The sequence below is a fragment of the Corvus cornix genome, chromosome Z (assembly GCF_000738735.6).
Source record: "Corvus cornix cornix isolate S_Up_H32 chromosome Z, ASM73873v5, whole genome shotgun sequence".
Lineage (NCBI taxonomy): Eukaryota > Metazoa > Chordata > Aves > Passeriformes > Corvidae > Corvus > Corvus cornix.
The window spans coordinates 58872425-58894389 of record NC_046357.1 but is presented as its reverse complement, the minus strand read 5'-3'; the positions used below and the strand labels follow the sequence as shown (position 1 = coordinate 58894389).

Here is a 21965-nt window from a genome sequence, read left to right as displayed (position 1 = left end):
CAGAGATGGGGTTTCCCTGCCCCTGGTCAGCCTCGTTCCCCATTGGTTGTTTTGTGTTTCCCTGCGCAGGCAAGGACCCTCGGTCCTGTGACTGTGAGAGTTCCTTGGCAGATCCCGGCCATGCGGCTGGAGAAATAAACATCTCTGAAACATCTACCAAGAATCTGTCCATATATATTTCTTTTCCACGGGACTCCTGGTTTGATATATGTGTGTTACAGTAATCCCCACTGTAACAAACCACATTGTTGAATCTGTTGCTTTGGCTGTTAAAATCACTGGACAGCTTGAGTTTTTAGTGTACTGCTGGGTTTTGGGTTAGGCATGTAATCGTTTCCCGTGAGGTGGAAGGAGCCCTTTGCACTTGAAGTCTGCTTGATGTGTTTTTCTGAGTAAGTAAGAATGATTTTACAGATAAGTTGGCATGGAAAAATAGAATACACTTTTACAACATCACAGTAGTTTGGATGCTATGGACTGTAAAATGTGGATGTTTGAGATTACCTGGCAAAAGAAACCATGATTTTGAGAAGCTCTGTGCAACCAAGGCTCTGTAAACGTCTGATGATGAGAACATGGTCTATGGATATCTTACCTTGAAAACTAAGGCGGTTGCCATCTTGGAACAAGGGTGGGTGGCACTGGATTTGTAGGGAGGAGAATGCTTTCTTAGAGAGAAGCTCAGAATGCTGGTTAAACTCTTTGGTCTTTCCTACAAATGAGAGCTTGCATCTGAAGGCTTCTGGCGTCCTTGGTTTCTGACTCTGAGGACTGATTCTGTGAAGAGGAAACTACATTTCACCATTACTGAATTGTAGCCTGCCTTTTAAATAATTTTGTCAACTGTTTACAGTGTTCATTGTGCACCTTTTTTTTAGCATAATTCTGTTATTTTAAGTAATGATTTTTTAAATTAAAATGTGACAAATTTGTAGTTCCTAGTCTGTTATTAAACTGAAACTCTTGTCAAGACAGGATATACTTTTTTTTAAAGTCTTCTGGAATCAAGATTTTAGTGGAGATCTTTGTTGTTTAGGAACATCAGCGCTAACTGCTTTTCTTTTGAAAACTTCAGCTAGTTCTGGTTGGTGAAAGACAGCCTACTCTGACAAACTACATACAGAAAAGTGACAATCTTATTCAGGTCCTGTAGCTGCAGATTCTGCCAGTGCTTACTTGATTATCTTAGATGTCTTGAAACAAACGTATCAGAAGCACTTGCAGGACTCCATTGATCACTTACATATCTTACTGCTTTCTGGTGGTGTATTAAGTCATGTGAATATAAATCTGTGCTTTTTTCAGGAACAACCAAAAACAAGTGGGTTTTTTTTTCCTGTCTTGTAAACCAGCCGGCTGTTGGTCTGTGTATTTTAGTGAACCAACCACTTGTAAAAGCAGGTGGTGTTAGTTCTCTTACCCTTCAGGAATCTGCAGAAATGGGAGTGCCCTGCCCACCACAACTGTGACAAGTCCAACTGCTGGGGCAGGGCTGTTTTGTGGTGCTGCAGCAGCTGCTTTAAAGGTCCTCTACAATACAGTTCTGGTTGCAACTTCAGCATTTGCCTCACAAGTTGCTATTCCTCATCTTTCCCCCATCTCCTCCTCTTTCAGCTGTCTCCCATAAACATACAGGCTTCCCAGTCTTCTTCAGTATTGGATCAGGGATCACATAGAGAACTAGCATGAGTTCTAAAGCAGCAGTCAGTAGGTTTTTTGTGGGGGCATTAGTTTTTCTTACTTCAGCTGTAGGGAGAAGGAAGTGGCAAAATGAGTTTACTCTTTCATTAAATTAATTTTACTCAAATATGCTGTCTCTCACATAACCCATTTATCTTAATTAAAAGCTAAGGTCGGATATATTTCAAAATTGGTGTCTCTGCAGATTAAGAAACTTTAATAGGCCAGTCCCATACTTCCAATAAGGCAGAGAGAACCTGGCCACAGTCTGGATGTGGGAGTTGAGAGCATTCAGTGCTTAACTACAAAACAGAGAAGAATCATATTAGAAGCTTGCTGTTTGTATGACCTGCTCCTATTTCATATTCAGTGATTCATCTTAAAAGACAAATGGAACAAAAAGGTTACACTGTCATAGTTTTTAAAGATCCCAGAAGCTGTCACAGGACAACTGGGTCTGGTCTTGATTTGGTAAGTCTTTCAAAATGACTCCTCTGAGTGAAATCCAGCATTGCATCCAGTGACCATTTGTAGCTAATTCTCTAAGACACCAGCTGGATATTTGTGTTTTAGCAACTTATTAAATGCTGTGTTTTGGTGATGAAAACATCCAAGCAGGTTTACTACTTCATGACAAAAAATGAGAAAAAAATTTATTTCAAACATCCCAAATGTCTTGGAGATTCTCCCCCTGATGAAAGTTTTTGCCTTGCTGACAAGGTGATGCAAAACCCTGTTTCTTGTACTGAGGAAGAGGAGAAGTCCCTCTAGTATTACTGTTGGTATGAAGTTCCAAAGCAAAACCTGGTACATATAGACAGTGCTACTTCCCAGTGCTAACCAGGCACTTGTAACATTACCACAGGAGTCCCCTATGTATTTGAATGATGAGCAACTCAACAGGGCTGCCCAATATTTTAAGCTGTAGTAAACTCCATTCTTGAAGTAGGGATGCTGTTGTCAAAGCTAACTCTGCTTTATATTTTGTGCATAGCTGTGTTTCTTTCTGAAGAAAGAATCAGCCTTATTCCTTGTGAGACTTTTAAGTGACTGTCCAGTCAGTATCAGCTCTAATGTTTGTATCTTTTAAGAGACACAGCTCAGGGCCATGCAGATGACCCTTTCTACAGTCATGTCGTATTCTGTGAATTTAGGTTATTTCTGGTTTGTAAATGGGCAGTAAATTTAGGCAGCAAAAGCCCAAGCAGCTGCATGGGCAGAGTGATTGCATCGCACAATCAGGTGCTTCATCTGTGCATCCAATCTCAATTAACTCTTTGAAGCAGTGGCATGTTGACCCATTATCTCTGAAACAGTTGTGACAGATGTGTTAGCTTATCAATACTTCTGTGAAAACTAGGGGATTTGGCAATACAGCATCCTTGTCAAATATACAGTACCTTTTTTTTACTTTTTTTTAAATTTTGGTATAAGGCTTGATAAAAGGGGATGGTCAAAACTGAGACATGCTTTATATGAGGATTTCCAGTACCACCTTTACCAAAATACTTTCAAGGGTAAAAGTGGGAGTTTCTTGAGGTTTCAAATGAAGTACATCTCATTACTACCTGGAATGTGGAAATCCACAAAATCCAATATATAGTAACTAACCTCTATTTGTAAGCTAAATGAGAACGCTGCTTGTCTGATGGTCGAGCTGTACAGCCATGTCAGTCATTCCCCTTAACATCAGTCTGTTGTGAAGTGTTAGATTGCCTGAAGCCACAGGTTGTGGAGTCCAACCATTGTGGCCATCTGCCAAAGACAGTTTTATACTGCAGCTGCCATGGTGACTGAACTTGCAGATTTAACTTCAGGTATTGTCTTCAAGATCTGAAAGCTATTCAAACACAGGAGCAGGCAACCTCAAAATGTCCAAAGGCAACCAGGTGAAGCAGAAGGCCAGGTTGGCTGAATAGGGATATTCTTTTTGAGTCTAGACAGACCAAGAAGGTGTACGCCTGGTGAAGCAAGGACAGGCGACATGGGAGGAATACAGAGATGGTGCTCCCCACTGCTGGGAGAACATTTATGTGGTCAAAGCTCAACTGGGGCTGAAGATCTCCAGAACTGTGGGCACAATAAAAAGAGAGTAGGCTTTTTTAATATATCAGTAGCAGAAGGCAGTGCAAAAACAACATTGGCCCTCACCTACAGGATGAGGATGGTCACCTCACAAACAGGGACATTGACAAGTCTGAGATGGTAATGCTTTCTTTGCCTCTCTTCAACATGGACTGTGGGCAGTGGGGGTTCCAGTGCCCTGAGCTGGAGGACTGCAAGACTGATCAACTCCCAGTGGACCTTGAACTCGTGTGGGATCTGCTGTTCCAGCTGGATCCCTTTAAATCCATGGGGCTTGATGGGACTCATCCAAAAGTACTCAAAAGAGCTGTCCGATGTCACTTCAAAGTCTCTCAATGATTTTGGAATGGTTTTGGGAATTTGGAGAGGTCCCAGTCAACTGTAATCTGGTTAACATTGTCCCAGTTTTCAAGAAGGGCAAGGATGACCCTGAAAACTACAGACCTGACAATCTCACTTCAGTGACTGGTAAAATTACGGAGAAGACTATTCTGTTGAGTTCTTGAAAACACCTGAAGGACAAATGCAGGTTTCAGTCAGAACCTTCATAAGGGGAAAGTCCTGCTTGTCAAACTTAATTTCCTTTTATCACAAGGTAACCAACGTAGTTAATCAGGGGGAGCCAGAAGATGTAATCTTGTTGGATTTCAGTGAAGATTCCAATACTGTCTTTCACAGTATCCTCCTGGAAGAAAATGTCCTGTGCACAACGCAATAAATTCCTTGTGAAATGGGTGAGCAGCTGGCTCACAGGTTGGGCACCAGGGGTTACAGTGAATGGGGTGACATCAGACTGGGGCCCTGTCACTAGTGGGGTTCCACAGGGCTCCATCCTCAGCCCTGTGCTCTTCAACATCTTCAAAAATTATTTGGATGCAGGACTGGAAGGAATACTAAGTTTGCTGGTGGTATTAAATTGGGAGGAGCTGTTGACTCCCTCAAGGGCAGGGAGGGCCTGCAGAGAGACCTTCATAAAGTGGGAAGGCTGGGCAATCACCAACCATATGAAATTCAACAAGAGAAAGTGCCAGATTTTGAGAAGCACCAGGGATGGGGCAACCCTGGATGTATGGACACACTGGGAAATAAGTTCTAGAGAGCAGTGCCATGGCAAGGGACCAGTGGGTCCTGGTCAGTGGCAAGTTGAACATGAGTCAGCAGTGCCCTGGCAGCCAGGAGGGCCAGCCCTGTCCTGGGGTGCATCAGGCACAGCATTGCCAGCCTGGCAAGGGAGGGGATTGTCCCGCTCTGCTCTGCACTGGGGCAGCCTCACCTCAAGTGCTGGGGGCAGTTTGGGGCACTGCAATATGAGAAAGACATTAAACTGTTAGAGAGTGTCCAAAGGAGGCCAATGAGGATGGTGAAGGGCCTTGAGGGGAAGCTGTAGGAGGAGTGGCTGAAGTCACTTGGTTTGTTCAGCCTGGAGAAGAGGAAGCTGAGGGGAGACCACATTGCAGTTACAACATCCTTGTGAGGTGAAGAGGAGGGGCAGGCACTGATCGCTTCTCTGTGGTCACCAGTGACACGACCCAAGGGAATGGCCTGAAATTCTGTCAGGGGAGGCTGAGGTTGGATATTAGGAAAATGTTTGTCCCCCAGAGGGTGGTTGGGCACTGAATAAGCTCCCCAGGTAAGTGGTCATAGCACCAAGCCTAACAAGAGTTCAAGAAGTGCTCTCATGCAGATGGTGTGATTATTGGGGTGTCCTGTGCAGGGCCAGGAGTTGGGACTTCGATAATCCTTGTGGATTCCTTTCAACTCAGCATGTTCTATGTGTAGTCTCAGGATTTTTAAACTCTAATTTGTAACCCGGGTGTCCTCTGTCAAAATACCACATACAAGTTGTCCTAGTATCAGGCAAAGTCTGTGTTTCAAGAAACACTTCAGAGACCTTTGTACCTGTTCTATTCCCTTTCATGCCTCCAGGAATTAAAACACTTTACCAGTGTTTCTGCTAAAATTCTAGTTAGAGGTCCCCAAGTTAATGCCAAAGCAGTAAAATCAAAACAGTACTAAAACCAGACTCATGTTTTTCCTGTGAATGGTTCTGTCTATACAAGGATCTTTTTATCAGTTTAAAATTCTTTAATTCCATAAATTGTTTAAGACAGTGTTTTCCAACCATTCTGCATGAACAGGTTCCGTGAGAACACCACACTTTTCAGTATACGTACTATACCAAAAGCAAACCATAAAATCACATTGCAGTAAATTGGCACAACGTGTTTTGCAAGAACAGAACTAAAATTATTTTAAAAAAACCAAACAATGAAGTATACTCATACATTAACATTGTAACAGCTATAAAAATGCTGCTTTCAACTCCTACGAAACACAGTGAAAAGACATCCCCAACAAGAGTTGAAAACTGCACGAACAGAGGTCAGTATCATAGGAAGACAGAAGGTTTTATACAAATGAAGCAACTGGAGAGCTAAAAGTATTTACACTTTTTCCTGCTATTAACTAGACAAACATACAGTAGTAAGTTAAAAATATACTACAACTCTAAATCCTGTAAGCATTTTCTAGCTGGGATTTTCATCTTTTGAAATGTGTTACCTGTTAATACTGGATATAACTATTGGCAAAAGTGTTTAAATACTTTTAAACCAAGATTAAAGGGGCTTTTATTCCACAAAATTTAACTTCAAAATACTATGCTTATAAAATTATTTAGAATTTCAGCAGTCTATAGATTTCAAATGCAAAACTTAACAATCCTCTTTAATTTGTAATTTAAAAAAACACCACAAACAACAAAACTCCAGTGATGTCATTTGTTTTCAAAGGCAGAATCATCTGCTGGCTTTTCAAGCTCTCTCTCTTCACCACATGTCCTAGAAACAAAATAAAGCAATGTTATTGACCATATACAAATGCAGCAGCAAGACTTATTCCAGGTGACTGTACAGTCTAGAGCAAGCAATGGTGATGCACACTCAGGAGTACATTTATTTAAGAGGTTTACCAGCTCTTTGCTTAGAGTCAACCACACAGGTGTTTTGGACATTATTTATTTTGTTTACTTGTTTCTCACTTCTAAGAAACTAAATGTTGCAAATAAAGATGTACAAAAAATACTGAATGAAAGGAAGTTTGTATGCTGGAGAGTCTGGAGCTTGCTTGAATTCAGATATGTGGATGCATTTCTCAACATGCACTATATTTGCAAGGGGTTAATTTTAAAATCTGGTTTGTAGCTGGTATTAGCCAACAATAACTTCACACACCCTGTGTCCAGGTAGCCACAAAGTATTTTTTTTGAAAAGTGGGTTTGTTTCTTTATCAAAGATTGTTGGAGTGTCACAGCAAACACCACACATATGCTTGATATAAATCCTTATTTAACTTATTTAAGCAGAGGGCTAGAATGTATAACCTGTATGAGAACCTACACTTGTGACTCCACTATGTTCCTGTAGCATGCTGCTTGTTCAGACCAAATGAGTATTTGGTGTAACTGGTTGAAAACTCCCAAACCCACTTCAGTACTTCTGAGGCTGCCTTACAGCACATATCAGATAAATTTCCATCTTAAAGGGGTTTTTTTTGTTTTGTTGTGTTTGAGTTTATCTTACTGTAAACAACAATATTCCACTCTTTTCTATAGTTTTAACTTGGCAGATGGTCAAAAGAATGACAGGCAGCTGCAGCTTCTCCTGATGTGCATGAAGATAATGATGAAAGGAGCCTGCTCCAACACGTAACTGCTGAACAAAAAGAATCCCTGAGTGCAAGGTGCAGAGTGCTTGGAGAAAACAAAATGTACTTCAACAAAACAAACTCTAGGATAATTCTGGGCCTTTTCCTCATGTGTTACTAGATTCTATTCTGTGTTTCTCTTCCAGAGAGATTCACTGCTTGTTTCTGTTTATAAAACATATTTTTCAGTGAAACCAAGGTTTAAAGACTTAATGCCAGACAAATTCAAGCATGCTTATGGCTTCCTGTTTAAAATGGTTAAGTACATCCACCTCTATAGAGCATTAAGACTTCCGGACTTTCACAGATCTAAGTCCTAACCTGCAGATTACTTGCATTTGAGTGATTCTATAGCCAAACTGTAGAACATTATTTGGCTTGTCTATTGATGGCAATACATGAATTCACAAAAAATTAATAAACCCCATTAGTTTCTCCAAGACTTGGTTCAGGCTTCCTTTGCTTCCAACTTAATAGCCTAAAACACAGGAAAAAGCTTTTGCTTTGTCCTGTTCCACCACACACTGATTCTCTCCAATAGCAGGACATCCTTTAATGTTTTTTCAAGTCTCCACACAGCAGCGAGCAAAACAACTTTTAAAAATTCATTTAAATCTTAAACAGAAAATTTGCACACTGTTGTTCTCTCACGTTGAGAGAAAATTCTGTGAAGAAAAGAGTACCTCAACATGGTTAAGTAACTTCAATCTACTGCTGTTCTATTTTACATGATTAAGCTAGAGTAGAACAGATCCTCAGCTCAGTAAGGTTATTAACTCACTTTTTCTTACTGCCAGCTTCATGCCTATCTTTCTTTTCTTCAGCATTTTCTCCATTGTGTTGTGACTGGTTGGTGTCCTGGGCTTCAGAACCTCCATTCAGAATCTTTGAACCTTTAAAATGAAAAAGCAGGAAAGTGGTACTTGCAGGCAATAAAACTGTATTATAATAGCCCCCTATAATTTCTTTACCTTAATCAAATAAAATATTTTAAGTGTCTTCCCCTCATCTTGATACCCAGACAGCTGAAACAATACAAAAGACACTAATGGATATGGCTTCAGCTTCTGAAAATTCCATGCAATGTGCCTCATCCCATAGTTTTGGCAGTGGGAATTGAACAGTATGTATTTTTCATGCAATTTCAAGTTCTTCCTGTGCTTGCTAGGCTACAGATCATAGGCCTAATGCTTGCTTGTACTCTCAGCAGTGAGAGAATATACTTCAGCAGTAAATTCTGTTTACCACTCTAACACGTCAGGTAACTTTGGGGGATTCTTGTTACTTTAACTATAGAAATTAATAGTTCACATCACATCTCATTTACTCTCAACTCCAACAAATTATGTATAATGAAAATACAAGTTATAGAAATAGAGTAGAAGTGTTTAGTGATAGCATGGATTCTTCAAGCTGGGAAACAACACTAGCTAAAAGGTGTATTTAGTGAAGTCAATGCAGAAATATTTAACATCTTTTAAAATTTCTATGATGGCTACATGTCTTCCTGTGGTATTATGAGCCAGTGAATTTTGCATTAATTGTTGAGGAATGTCACTGTCTGAACCGATGGTCCATTTTACTTGAAGTTGCAAATTTATAAGAGAACTCTATTAAACTATTGAGCTACAGTAAGAAAAATATACAAGATGTTACTCATCTAAACTTTTACAGGCTAAGACATAGTAAAAAAGCAGACTTGATCATTTAAAGATGACATTCTAGTACTTTATCTGTTTATACTCGCTCAGAATCATTTCTGAACTCAAAGGCCACAGGAGGAATTAGATAAAATAATAAATGCTATATTCCCTTGTTACAAAGTAGGTAATCTGATGCTGCACATCAAGTACCATCAAATACAGCATTATTCTGTTTTGTAAAGATAGTCAGGGTTCAGGAGTTCAGTTTTTAAAAAGGCAAAAGAATGCATGTAAAGATCAAAATTTCTTTTTACAGCAAAAAAAGAAAAAATTACTTCATAAAATATCCCCCTACTCTGATAGAACTTCTTCCCATTTTCCATGTGACTGGGCGACAATATGGTATTTCACTGTGTTCTGCTGAAGTTGTGTTAGCCTTATCTGGGCTGGCTTCACTAGCCAAACTATGCCCAGGAAGTCTCAGTGTAGCTTCTTTGTTAAAGTATTAGTTGTGCTGATCACTGGTTTGGGGAAAGATCTGATAGAACCTCTACTTCATCATATATTCTCTCACCAGAAAATGGTTACGATTTTAACATCATCCTGGCTTTCTTAGCAATTACAAGTATAGCAACATTTTTACTATAGTTGTTTTGAATCCTTGGCACCTCAGTTACAATAATTTGTTTAGTCTAGATCTGGGTGGTGTAACTTTTAAATGATTTTCTGAAAAAAAACAGTTCCAGTCCCAGAATTCAATTTCAAAGTAAATGGAGTTTCTGTGAGGTGCTTGTGGAGATCAAGGATCTAAATAATTTAAATAGATGGGTAGAACTCCTACATTTTCAAGGATTTAAATTCATTTGCAACATAGCTTTCCAGTGTGTCTAATTTTGTTCCTCTATTTAAAAATGTGAGTATCTATTTAAGTACTATTATTGAGCATGCTTACTCTGGAAAGCTTTTGACAGTCGGCTGTACAAGTGCTCATGATTGATGTAAAGTTGTATGGTTAAGAGTATAAATACATTCTTCTGCTATAAATGATTATTTCTTTACTGTTAGGCTGAATTACTAAAGTTGCATCAGGGAAGCAACACAGAAGTTGTTGAAGTGGTTAAAAGTTGCTGCTACGCATGGTAGAGCATGCATGATACAGAAAGAGGTTAATGAAGGAAACAAAGCAGTTTCAACTTCTCCCCCAGTGATAGAAGCCTCGGTACAAAAAAGTTACTGGAGGAATAGAAGATTGTGTTGGTTTTGGCTGGGGTGGAGTTCGTTTTCTTCACGGTGGTTTGAGTGTGGGGCTGTGTTTTGGACTTGTGCTGAACACAGGGTTGATAATACAGAGCTCTTTTTGTTATTGCTGAACAGGGCTTACACACAGCCAAGGCCTTTTCTGATTTTTGTATTCTGGTCTGGGGAGGAAGTTGGGGGTGCATGGGAGGTTGGGAGAGGCCACAGCCAGGACAGGTGACCCAAGCTGACCATAGGGATATTCCATACCATATGGCATCATGCTCAGTATGTAAAGTAGGGGGAAGAAGGATGAGGGAATATATTTTGAGTGATCGCATTTGTCTTCCTGTTTCATGTGAGGGGGCCCTGCTGTCCTGGGGATGGCTGAACAAACACCTGCATGCCCATCGGAAGCACTGATTTATTCCTTGGTTTGCTTTTAAGTGCACAGATTTTGCTTTCCCCATTAAACTGTCTTTATCTCAACCCCTGAGTTTTCTTCCTTTTACACTTCTGATTCTCTCCCTGATCCTGCTAGTGGAGGACTGAGCGAGCAGCTGTGAGGGGCTTGGCTGCTGGCTTGGGTCAAAGTGCAACAATGGTAGTATGTCGTTTTACTTCACATTTAATGTTTTTGGTTTTTTTGAAATTCCATAACATTATCAAGTTAGATAATTTACAGAAGTAAAATTTGCAAAACTTAATTTTTGCAAAAGTCCTTTCCTTTAGCCAATTTAGATAAAACAGCCAGTAAATGGTACATCCAATTAGAAACTTAGTCATAGCAGTACTGTCCTTGTCAACTTGGGATATGAAAAGGTTTTTATAGATTGGCAAAACTCCTACATCAAGGATGTTTTGAAGCTGGCTCAGAAATTAACAGAGATGATGTCTTTTATGTGACAAGAAAGTAAAGCCACAGTGACTTACCTGTTTGGTCTTTTTCCTTTTCCATTTTTTTGTTTGCTCCTTTCTTCCCCTGCTCTTTGGTTTTATTAGCTTCTTCATGCTGCTTTTGCTCAGCAAGTGATTTATTTAGTACTTGGGAAAGAACAGAATCTCCTTCCCCAACAAGAAACATGGTCTTGAACTTGTTATATAACATTGTAGATTTCTCCATGATAACTTGGCTAATTTTAAATTTCCGTATCTGAAATCAAAGTAATAAAACAAGCTCCACTTTGGTCCTTAAGTATCTGTGTAATTTTATTATGCGCTAGATTCAATTCTTCATTTAACCTACATTGAGATCATAGACTTTTGCACTTGAAATGTCACAGAAACACAGAACTGCCAGGTGGGGAGGGACCTCAAAAGATCTCCCAGTCCTAGCCTTCATGGGAAAGGGAGCCTGGGTCACATTATCAAGCACCCATGATCCAATCACATCTCAAAAACCTCTAGCAATGCAAACTCCACCACATCCCTGAGGAGGCTGTTACAGTAAAACAATTGTTCTTACTGTAAAAAAAGAATAGATTTTAGTATCAAAATAAAACCTTTCCGAGTGCAACTTGTACCCATTGCCCCTCATCTTCCCCGTGTGTCTCCTGATGAAGACAAAGCCTCCATCTCTCTTTGCAGCAGCCCTTTAAACTGCTGGAATACTGTGATGACTCTCCCAGGGAGAAAGGAACTAAACCCTTTAGTCTTTGCTTATAGGGCAGGTTCTCCAGCCCTTTGATCTTCTTGATGGCCCTCCTCTGGGCCTTTTCCAGTCCATCTGCATAATTCTTGATCTGTAGGGATCCAGACTGGACAGAGTACTCCAGTAGCAAATAAAGCTGAACAAATTTAACATAATTTAACTAACACTGAAAATCTCACCTTCTTGAGAGTTAAAATCATCTCTGTATGTTTCTGAGCTTGTTGCATTGTGACTTGAAGGGATGCAAGCTCATCAAGAGCCTCAATACACCTGTTCACATCCTGTATATAAACAAGAAATTAGTCTGAAGACTTAACTTACATGTTAGTAATGTTTAATTAGCCATACTAATCTAACTTCTGCGTTCAGTGACACCTTCCTATAATATCCTTCATTTGACTATTACTTAATTTTAGAACAATTTATGTAGTCAAAGTTGCCTACAAAAATTTAACACCAGTTGTGTCTAAGCTACTCCCATAAAAGGCAGATGATATTTGACTAACTTGTAACTTTTAACAAGAATTTTATCCTTTCAACATACCAACTCAAGTTTTACTCTGCTTTCATGATTCTAGTACTTCTATGCTTGAAGCTGTTCACCATAGTCAGGCTTTACCATGCACAATTTCTCACAAGTGATCAACCACTGAGAAGGCAGCAAAGCATCTTAACTGGACTGTAGTTAATATAGAGAACTGTCCTTGTAGATTCCCCACGTCCCCACTGTGCTTTGCCCTCTTTTTAAGTAAATTTTCTCTGATGCACCACCATCCTGGCTGAGGGGCTCAGCCATGCCCTGCAGTGGTTCATCTGTTGCAGCAGGCTGGAACTGATTATGTCTAGCACAGGGCAGTCCCCCACCCTCACTACCAGAACCTTGCCTCCAATACCCAGAAAAACTGCTTCCCTAGCTGGAACAGCTTGCTGCTCCTCACGCTGCCATACTTCTTCACTCACACTTATTTTCTTATCTTCATATTTTCTCCAAACTGAACACTCCCTGCTCTCTTGGCCTCCCCTTTTTCAACATATGCTCCAAGCCCTTAATCCATCTTTGTGGCCCTTTATTTGGCACCCTACAGTAGGTCCATATCTCTGTTGTTCTAGGGAGCCCAAAATACAGTCCAGTGTCCCATCAGCACCAAGTAGACAGCAACCACCACATTCCTTCCATGTTCTGGCAACTCCCTCTCTAATGCAGCCCAGAAAGCTGTTGGCCACTTCAACACGAGCCACCAATATGCAAAAGCATATTGGTGGCTCATGCTAAGCTTGGTGTCCACCAATACCCCCAGGTCATTTTCTGACAGGCTGCTTTTCAGCCACTCAGTCCCCAGCCCATGCTGGAGGCTTGACGTTATTGCTCCATAGGTGCAGAACTGGAATTGAAGTTGATGAAGTTCCTGTTAGCCCATTTCTCCAGCCTGTTCAAGTCTCTCTCGATGTCAACACTACCATCAAACCTTTGATTTTTTTCTGTATCATGTGCAAACTTGCTATAGGTGTGGTTTGTATCATAATCCCAGTCATTAATGAGATGTTTTAATAGTATTGACTACCAGTGACTGGCCTGTAGCTGGACTCTGCCACCATTAGTTTTTTGTGCCCTGTTGTTCAACCAGTTTTCAGTCCACCCTTCTATCCACTTTTTGAGTCCAGATGTCATCAGTTTGTCTTTGAAGCTGTCCTGACAGACAGTGTCAAAAACCTTTTTAATCTTAATATAAACAACATCCACTCCTTTATCCACCAAGCCGTTCATCTCATGGAAAAACATAATTTTAGTCAAGCATGATTTCATCTTCATTAATCTATGCTGACAACTCTCAGAGCTCCTACTGTACTTCATGCCATTGGAAACAATTTCCTGGAGGATTTGTTCTGTCACATTTCAAGGGATTGGTGTGAGACTGACTGGCCTGCAGTAACCTAGATCCTCCTTCTACATGACGAAGGTGACATTTGCTTTCTTCCAGTCCTCAGGAACCGGCCCCTCATGACCGTGACTTTTCAAAACCAAAACGGAATGGATGGACAGTGACATCATCCAACTCCCCCAGCACTGTTCTGTTTTTTCTGTACCAGGTCTCTGTCTAAATGTTCTCTAATTTGATCTTTGTCCTCTGAGCATCAAGGTTTTCTTGTTTCAATCTTCCCATGGTTTCAGGGACTAGGATTCCTGAAGAGAACTGTACAAGCAAACTGAGGTCAAGATGACACTGGTTACCTTAGCCATCTCCTTTTTTACCAGAGCGCCTATCCCATTCAGCAGCAAGCCCACATTTTCCTAGACTTCTAAGATGAATCAATCTTGAGAAGGAGGTAATCCCTATAAGTGAGCCAGATCTCCTTGTCCTGTCTTCCCTCCAGCACAGTCTCCCAAGAGATTCTTCCAAGCACATCCCTGTAGACATTGAAGTCTGCTCTCCTGAGTCCAGGGCTGTGATCCTTTTCACCCTGCTCCCTTCTCCCTGAACTCTACTATCACCATCACTGCAGCCAAGGTTGCCCCTGACCAGATCTTTGCTGTGTAGAGGAATCAGGTCTAACAGGGTGTCTTGCCTTATCAGCTCCTTCATCACCTGTGTTAGGCAATTACCACACTCCAGAAGCTTCCCGCATTGCTGTGAAATCCTCATGTCCCTTCAGCAGATACCAGGACATTTTAAGTTAGAACCAGAGGTGTCTCCCAATTGTCTTAAGATGACTTCATTCTTTAATTCTCCCTGATCAGGTGATCTGCAGTAGACATTCTCAGGATGTCACTCATTTTGATTAGCCCACTAATCCTAACCCATAAGCTCCCAGCTGGCTTATCAGCTGTCCCAGTGCAAAGCTCCACACATTTCAACTGGTCTCTCACATAAAGTTATCCTTCATCTTGTCTTCCCAACACCCATCTTTCCTACAGAGCCAGTAAACAGGTAAGGCAAGGCTCACCTCACTTCTCACCAAATTTCTGATACCAGTGAAACCACAGGCCTGCAACTGCAGACAGATGTCCAGTTCCCCAAGGTTGCTCCTCATGCTATATGTATTAATGTAAAGCCATCCCTAAGAGAAACACAGGTGTGCTGACGTTCCAGAAAGGTTATGAGAGTTTTCCTCATTATGCTCAATGTGCTGATGCTTGTGGTCATGCCACTTCAATCCTGTTCTGCAAAGGAGTTCTGTTGATTACAAAGTCAGTTTACATCACCCTGCTGATGTCTGTTTACATCTCATTGCTCTCCTGCTCCACCATTTCCTCCTCTGCTACCATTCCCAGTTTGATGCTCTTTAACTAGGTTGGCCAGCCCCTTGGCAGCACTACTTTTGGGTCGATCCTGCCACATCCTAGCACACCTATCCCTTCCTTTGCAAGTGTTTTCCTCAACAAAGGGACCACCACCTGGGTCCCCATACCTTTACCATTACCCTCAGAGTCACATAGTCATGCTTGATACTTTCCAAGTGTCCCCTGACTGTATCACTGGTGCCCAACAGAGAAAATCTGCTGCAGCAAACAAATAGTCATAAGGCCAAAAAGCCTCAAACATCTGTCAGTAACATTCCAAATCCAAACCCCTGACAAGCAGCAGATTTCCCCTGACAGTTGAGTGGAGTCCGTGGACTGGAGCCTTAATCACTAGCATCAGGAAGTCAGCCACTACTGCACCCAATGTCCTGGTGTTTCCACATGGCTCAGCAAGCTGATCTGGCACCAGATGTTCTATTTTACGTAATTCTATCTGAATGTTTCTGGTAAATAATTTATTAGGTAGTATTTTCAAACAAAACAGATTTCATTTGCTGACGCTCATCTTTCACTGCCCACAGTAACCACATTTAAGAGCAGTTATCTTTCATATGGAAAAGATTCCTTTCATTTTCAGAGTATTAATTAAAAACAAGAACACATGTCAAGTATTTCCTACTGGAATCTGACACATGAATTAGTTTTAAAAAAATATATACTTACCAGATTATCAATTTTCAGGGAGTTCTTTATTTCTGCATGTATCCTTTGAAGCCTAGAATCCACTGAAGTTTCTGAAGATCAAAAATAGTACTAATGAATATTTCTCAATCACATTAGGTTTGCTTTTGCAGAAATGATTCTACAAGTATGAACCTCATACAGAATGCAGAAGAAAACAGGCAGGCATCCGACAGGTAGGTGCACACATAAATATGCCACAGGGCTTACAATCAGAAAAAAAGTACAGTTTTTAAAGCTGAACATTATTGGCAACCCACACAGTTTTCTCCTCAGGAGTAACAACTGAAAAGAATTTTCTATTCGAAAACACAGCTGTCACCCTCTAATTGTAGGCCAGCTTAACAAGAAGTTTTAATAAATATTAAGAGTTACAAAGATGGAAGACCTTCAATGACAGGACACCTGGATATTGATGGTTTGTTTTCAGTAAACTGGTCATGGTACAATTTACAGTCTAAATCCATCCAAATAAAATGTTCCCATTACACATGCCTCAGAAGCGTGAAAGATGAATAAACCTGGCGTTCCCCAATTCACATACTGAATGCCTGTTTAGATTTGCTATGTATTCTGAACAATAATGCAAGCAGTTTCCTTTAAGTCAAACCCATCTTGGATGGCTTTGCATAGTTTTTATTCCCCCTTTGCTGCAAACATTGGGTTGGTTGGAGTCCATACCACTGCATCTATACTATACTACAAATTACAGCCAGTGGTTTGGATTGCTCTCAAAGATGGGAGTACTGAAAAAGGAATTACTTATCCCTATGAAGGTCAGTCTGCAGGTATGGGTTAGAAGACAAGACCATAGTAATCTGAATCTCAGCTTCCTACTTAGTGAGAGGTGGTATCTAAATAGTTTCAAGAGGTCCCTCAGAGTACTGTGTTATGAGAAGACAGAAAGGAAAAAATGACAGGAATAACTGAAGGGATTTATATCAAAGAATAAAAGCTTTTTTTCTCGTGTTCATGAACTGAAGAGATTGAAGTTTAAAAGCCCAAAGGACAGTAAAGTCAGAATAGGAAAGACCTGTTCTACTGCACTGCATTGCAGAACAAAGATAGAAGGACAAAAATGCACTGTTTCACAGACCTGAAAGAAGCATCACAAATCAAACACCTCAGACTGAGACCACACAGCCAGCCTCAGCAGCACATTATCTTATCCAGGAAGAAATTCCATTCAAAATAAAAAATTACCAAAAAGTACTGTTTAGATTCTATAAACTAACCTCTCTTCTTCTCAATCTTCTTAACTTCTGCTTTCTTGCCTTCTTCTTTACTCTGCCTATCAAAAATGTTGAAATGTTTTTACAATGTTGTAAAGCCTGCTTTTTTTCCCCCCAGTTTTTGGATGAGGTTCAGTATTTTGATATATTACCTCAGTAAAACATCAGCATGCAAAAACCACAAAGAGCCAAACCCTGGTTTTCAAGGATGAACAACCTAACAAAAATTAACTAGCTAAGATACAGCTGATAAATCCTCCATACTCACACCCATATTTTTCTAGAAGCTGCAAATGCAAGGATTTTAAAAACAAGTAATTTCCAAACTGTATTTTGTTTTTTTTTGTTGCACAGATTAACTGGTAAAATGGCTTTATATGGAATTAACTTATGGAGAAAGAAAATACTTTTATGGGTTTTAATATTTACTTTTATTTTAAAAATATTTTATAATTATAATGACAAAAGGAGTAAAATTATTTACCATTACCACAGGGAATTTATGGAGAGATCAATTAATCATAATCAGCTCCTATATGACTATTTTCTCAAATAATTAATTGTAGCAGTACACATATCTTACAACTGACCATAAATGTATCAGTAATAATTTAAAAGTTCTTGAAGGAAGTAGTAATAAAGAAAAAAAGATTTATTACAAGTGCAGTGAAACCTCCTGGATCTTTTTCCAATTGTATCACTGAAAATAAAGCTGGGAATCAAGAAAAACAAAAAAAATTGTCTCCATTTCAGTTATAGGATGAAGACAGGCAGAAGTCTTTGAGACAAGTTTTTGGGCTCTTTATTCAGAGAAGATAATGAACTTCTGTTTAACAATTCCTCAGTTTTGTCTTACTGAGGGATTTAAAAGCCTCCTTTCAAAATTTCAGTGTATCACGACTAAATGTTCTGTGACTAGTTTTCTTCCTGTCATACTAATATGCATACATAAAACATGTAGGCCTTCATGTCTTACCATCTTCCATGTTTCTTTCATAAAGTACAAAAAACTCATCTGCTTCAACTGGCAGCACAATCTCAACAGTACAGATAAACTTTGTATATGTACAGAATGGTGTACAAAGCACCTTAACTAAATAAATACTAATGAAGTGGCTACCAGAAGATGGAAACTATGATGATGAGCAAAATAATCAAAACACGTATCAGCCTATACTAGTTTACTTTTTATCAATATTGAGTTTTGTGGTATTAGTCATCACCTATAGTTAAATTCATTATACTTGCACTAACTAATTCTCCTTTATCTTACTGAAACAAAACGTTATCTACCCTCCAATGCATAAAATATGACAGCTATTTAAAAGCAGAAATTTGGTTGTTATAACTAAATCGATACATGAGAGTTTGATTCCCCAAATCAAATCAGGATATGTTAAATAGTGATACTGTAGAAGTTACTAAGATGCTAAGGTAATTTATTATCTCTGAAACTGGAAATGCTTAGGTTTGCTACAAGTAAGTAGAGTATTTATGTTAGGTCTCCAGAGGAGTGACAGGAAGAAGACGAAAAAGTGCTGGAACATGAGAAAAAAAATCCAAACAAACTCGATTTTTGTTAATGAATGTGAAATAGATAAGATTTTTTTGTTACAGGTAAAGGGGACCTTCATTCTCTCCCTTTCCTCCAAATTTTTACCTTATTCTCCCTTCTGCCCTCCCACCAATGGGGGGGATGAGAACATCAAGCTCATGTGGTGCAGCTTCTTCATTCATTTGCAGAATAGCTCTAGCGAATGAGTCAGATTTCTTCCTATTGTCCTACCCTCCAAGTTCCCGGCAGGATCTTCTCTCTATTCTTGTGCTTGATTTTTAGTAAGTAATCTTCTAAATGTTGTCTGTTCTTTTTTTCAGTCAACTGGCTTTACAAATGCTAGAGTAATTATTTTTTCCTTGTTGTGTGTGACAGCATGTGCTCCAGCTGTCAGACAGCGAAGGAAATGTTTTCCTGGTAACCTATACATTGTGCACCTCATCAAAAATCCATATCCATGGATTAACAGGACCTCCGAAGTCCTACCAATTTAATCTAAAAATTTTAAGAAAAATATATGGCTATCCTGAACAGTTTTTCACACTGATCCCTTTTCACATGGATATTTCTAAGTTAGTTCTAAAAGGAACCCACCAGTTGTCCTCTGCTGGAGATTCTACATCACTGAAAGACTGACATAACTTAATTTCTATGTTCCATTCTTCCCATTCTCCCACAACAGAACATTTTAATTTGAAGAACTTTTTACTCTCTCCTCAAAAAGAAGTTAAGATAGAAAACCAAAAAGGGCAGGGAGGAGGACAGTAGAACACAGTGCAAACCAGTTCAGAAGTTTTTCAGAAGTTTCACCTACTGTTAGGTTCAACATATTCCTACAACTTGCAGGCATCACATGTTAAAATATACTCACGATTCAGACTCTGTCTGTTCCTCTTGCTTACGCTTTCTTTCTGTTACTTCTCTGTCATGTTGGCTTCTTACAATGTTTCTTCTGTGAGCTGCTGGAAAACTTCTTCCCCCTTTTTTCTTCTGTTCTCATTTGGCGTTTTATGATTGGAAAGAGAAAAGTAAGATTATTAAATTATTGTTTCTGTAAACAGATGAAACTACCCACACTAAGCATCTCTGAAAAACTCTACTCCATGGAGCAGCCTGACAAAAACTGGCTTTCCCTGAAACTAAACACAATTTCATTAGTCCTTTCTCCATTTTTTCTTTTCATTGGAGGGCAATACTAAGCACCAGAAAAATGAAGACATTACAAATTGTTGGCTAGAGATCATTCTGTACCTTTCAAAAATGTGATTTCAAGGCACATGTTCTCCAGATGCACCCAAGGAAAACAACATCTGTCTTCCAAGGAACACAGATTAAAAAAAAAAAAAAAGGCTTGACACTTAGATCCTTTGTTAAAATGAGAAGTGTCTTAGAAAAGATGATTTCTTAGAAAATATTAAGAGGTTCCTGAAAGAATTATTTGAGACAAATATAGTTCTGAAACTTTTATTCTATATATCTGTACGCCAGCCACAGGACTCCTACCTTCATTAAGAACTAGCATTAACTTAAGAAAGATCTCCAGTGATACTACTTTCCTCTGTAATAACTTTATCAGGAAAGCAAAATTATACCTTGTCCCCTTCTTGTTCTTCTCCTTCATCTTCAGAATCAGAAGCTGATCCAGAACCCACTTTTGCAACATTTTTCCTTTTTGGTTCAGCCTCTTTCTTTCCTTCCTTTTTATCAAATTCCTTCTTTGATTTCTCCTCTTCCTTCTGACTTTCCTCATCTTTTTTCCCTTGCTTTTTGGGCTTTTCTTCTGGTCCTTTTTTCTTTGCCTTTTCCTCCTCACTAACACTAAAACAAAGAGAGTATTTAGGCATCACATCCATTATTTAGAGTAACTTAAAAAAACCAACATTCTAATGCAAGAAGGGTCTGGGTTTTTTAAGCACAGAACAACAAAAATGATGAAGTTAATTCACTTTTAGTTCACTTAACAACTTCAAAAATACCCTTTCTCTAAAATTAAAATCCACTACCTGTGGGGGTGAAAAAAACCCCAGCAAATAAATACCAGTATGGAGGGTCTAATAAAGCTAACATTAATATAAGTGCATAGATCCTAACTTAAAAAGTTCACACTCAATGGATTCTCCACATGCGGGTGGGACTGCAGGACCCAGACTGCATGCACTGTAAACTAGGTTTATAAAGTATACTTATTCAAGTTGTTCATATTCCAAAACTATGCATCTGCCAATCTATAGAAACCTAAACCTATGTTCAACTTTTCCTTGAGTTACTAGAAGCACTAGACTTGACATAACAACAAGATGACAAAACCAAAATTCAGGTAACTAACAGTGTTGCAATTCCATCAGAAACGATTTCTGAAACAAAAACGTAAGAATAGAAAATCACTGTTTTATTTTTGGGTGATGTTGTATTTTCTCCTAATAAACTTCTTTCCTCTTCACTCAGCATACAATCATATAAGGAATTTTGTATAGATTTGACAAATTACGAAGATTAAGATCTCTTTCCTGTTTCAGAAGCATCCTTCCTTGAATTACTCTGTATTATAAGAATATCTACACAAACAGTAACTTATACTGAACACTAAAGGGGCAAAAACCTGTCAGGAGTAGTAATTTTGAAGTCTTAACATAAGGAGTAACACAGCTGACAATGAATAAGCTTCATATTAAGAAGAAACTCACAAGTCACCCTCCGAAAGACATGACGGTTTCACCAACTTGGGTCTCCCTCTTGGTTTTGGAACTTTTACTTCAGAAGCTAGTAGTTATACAGAAATAACAGGTTAGTCCACAGCTACCATTTTGTTCCTTGTCTATGTGGAAAGATACTTACTCAACAGACGTAAGCCACACTTAAATGAAAATATAAAGCCTTACTTTGTTATTGTATAGAATTCAAGCATTAATTGAGTACCAAACTTATTCAAGATCTCTTTGAAAAGTTAAAGCGTTAGCAGTTTTTTTAGCTGACTGGTGAATTAAAAACTTTGATGTTTTCTAGCCACAGGCTTTGACTACTAATTCTTGTGGTTTTTGCAATCTATGCAGTTGCGATTTGGTTCACATGTTGCATAACTAACATGAGCCTTAAATTAGATAATGAGAAACCAGAAATCACACAATGAAAAGCAGTCACTTATGCTTACATTTATACAGTTTGTTGTCCACTAGTTTTACTCATATCTTGGGTCTTC

The 21965-nt window shown here is 39.2% G+C and overlaps 1 protein-coding gene across 2 annotated transcripts in view; it reads right to left on the bottom strand.

The window, feature by feature from the left end:
- Positions 1 to 5772: 5772 nt before the first annotated feature.
- PSIP1 (PC4 and SFRS1 interacting protein 1) overlaps positions 5773 to 21965 on the bottom strand; it is a 38366-nt gene continuing 22173 nt past the window's right edge. For both annotated transcript variants that reach the window (XM_039567049.1, XM_039567050.1), the window contains exons 9-17: positions 21454 to 21529; positions 20362 to 20587; positions 19641 to 19759; positions 17218 to 17273; positions 15965 to 16035; positions 12180 to 12281; positions 11283 to 11502; positions 8252 to 8363; positions 5773 to 6605 (exon numbers count right to left, since the gene is read on the bottom strand). In XM_039567049.1, coding sequence (XP_039422983.1) covers positions 6542 to 6605; positions 8252 to 8363; positions 11283 to 11502; positions 12180 to 12281; positions 15965 to 16035; positions 17218 to 17273; positions 19641 to 19759; positions 20362 to 20587; positions 21454 to 21529 — 1046 coding nt within the window. In that variant the 3' untranslated portion in view covers positions 5773 to 6541. The remainder of the gene's footprint in view (positions 6606 to 8251; positions 8364 to 11282; positions 11503 to 12179; positions 12282 to 15964; positions 16036 to 17217; positions 17274 to 19640; positions 19760 to 20361; positions 20588 to 21453; positions 21530 to 21965) is intronic.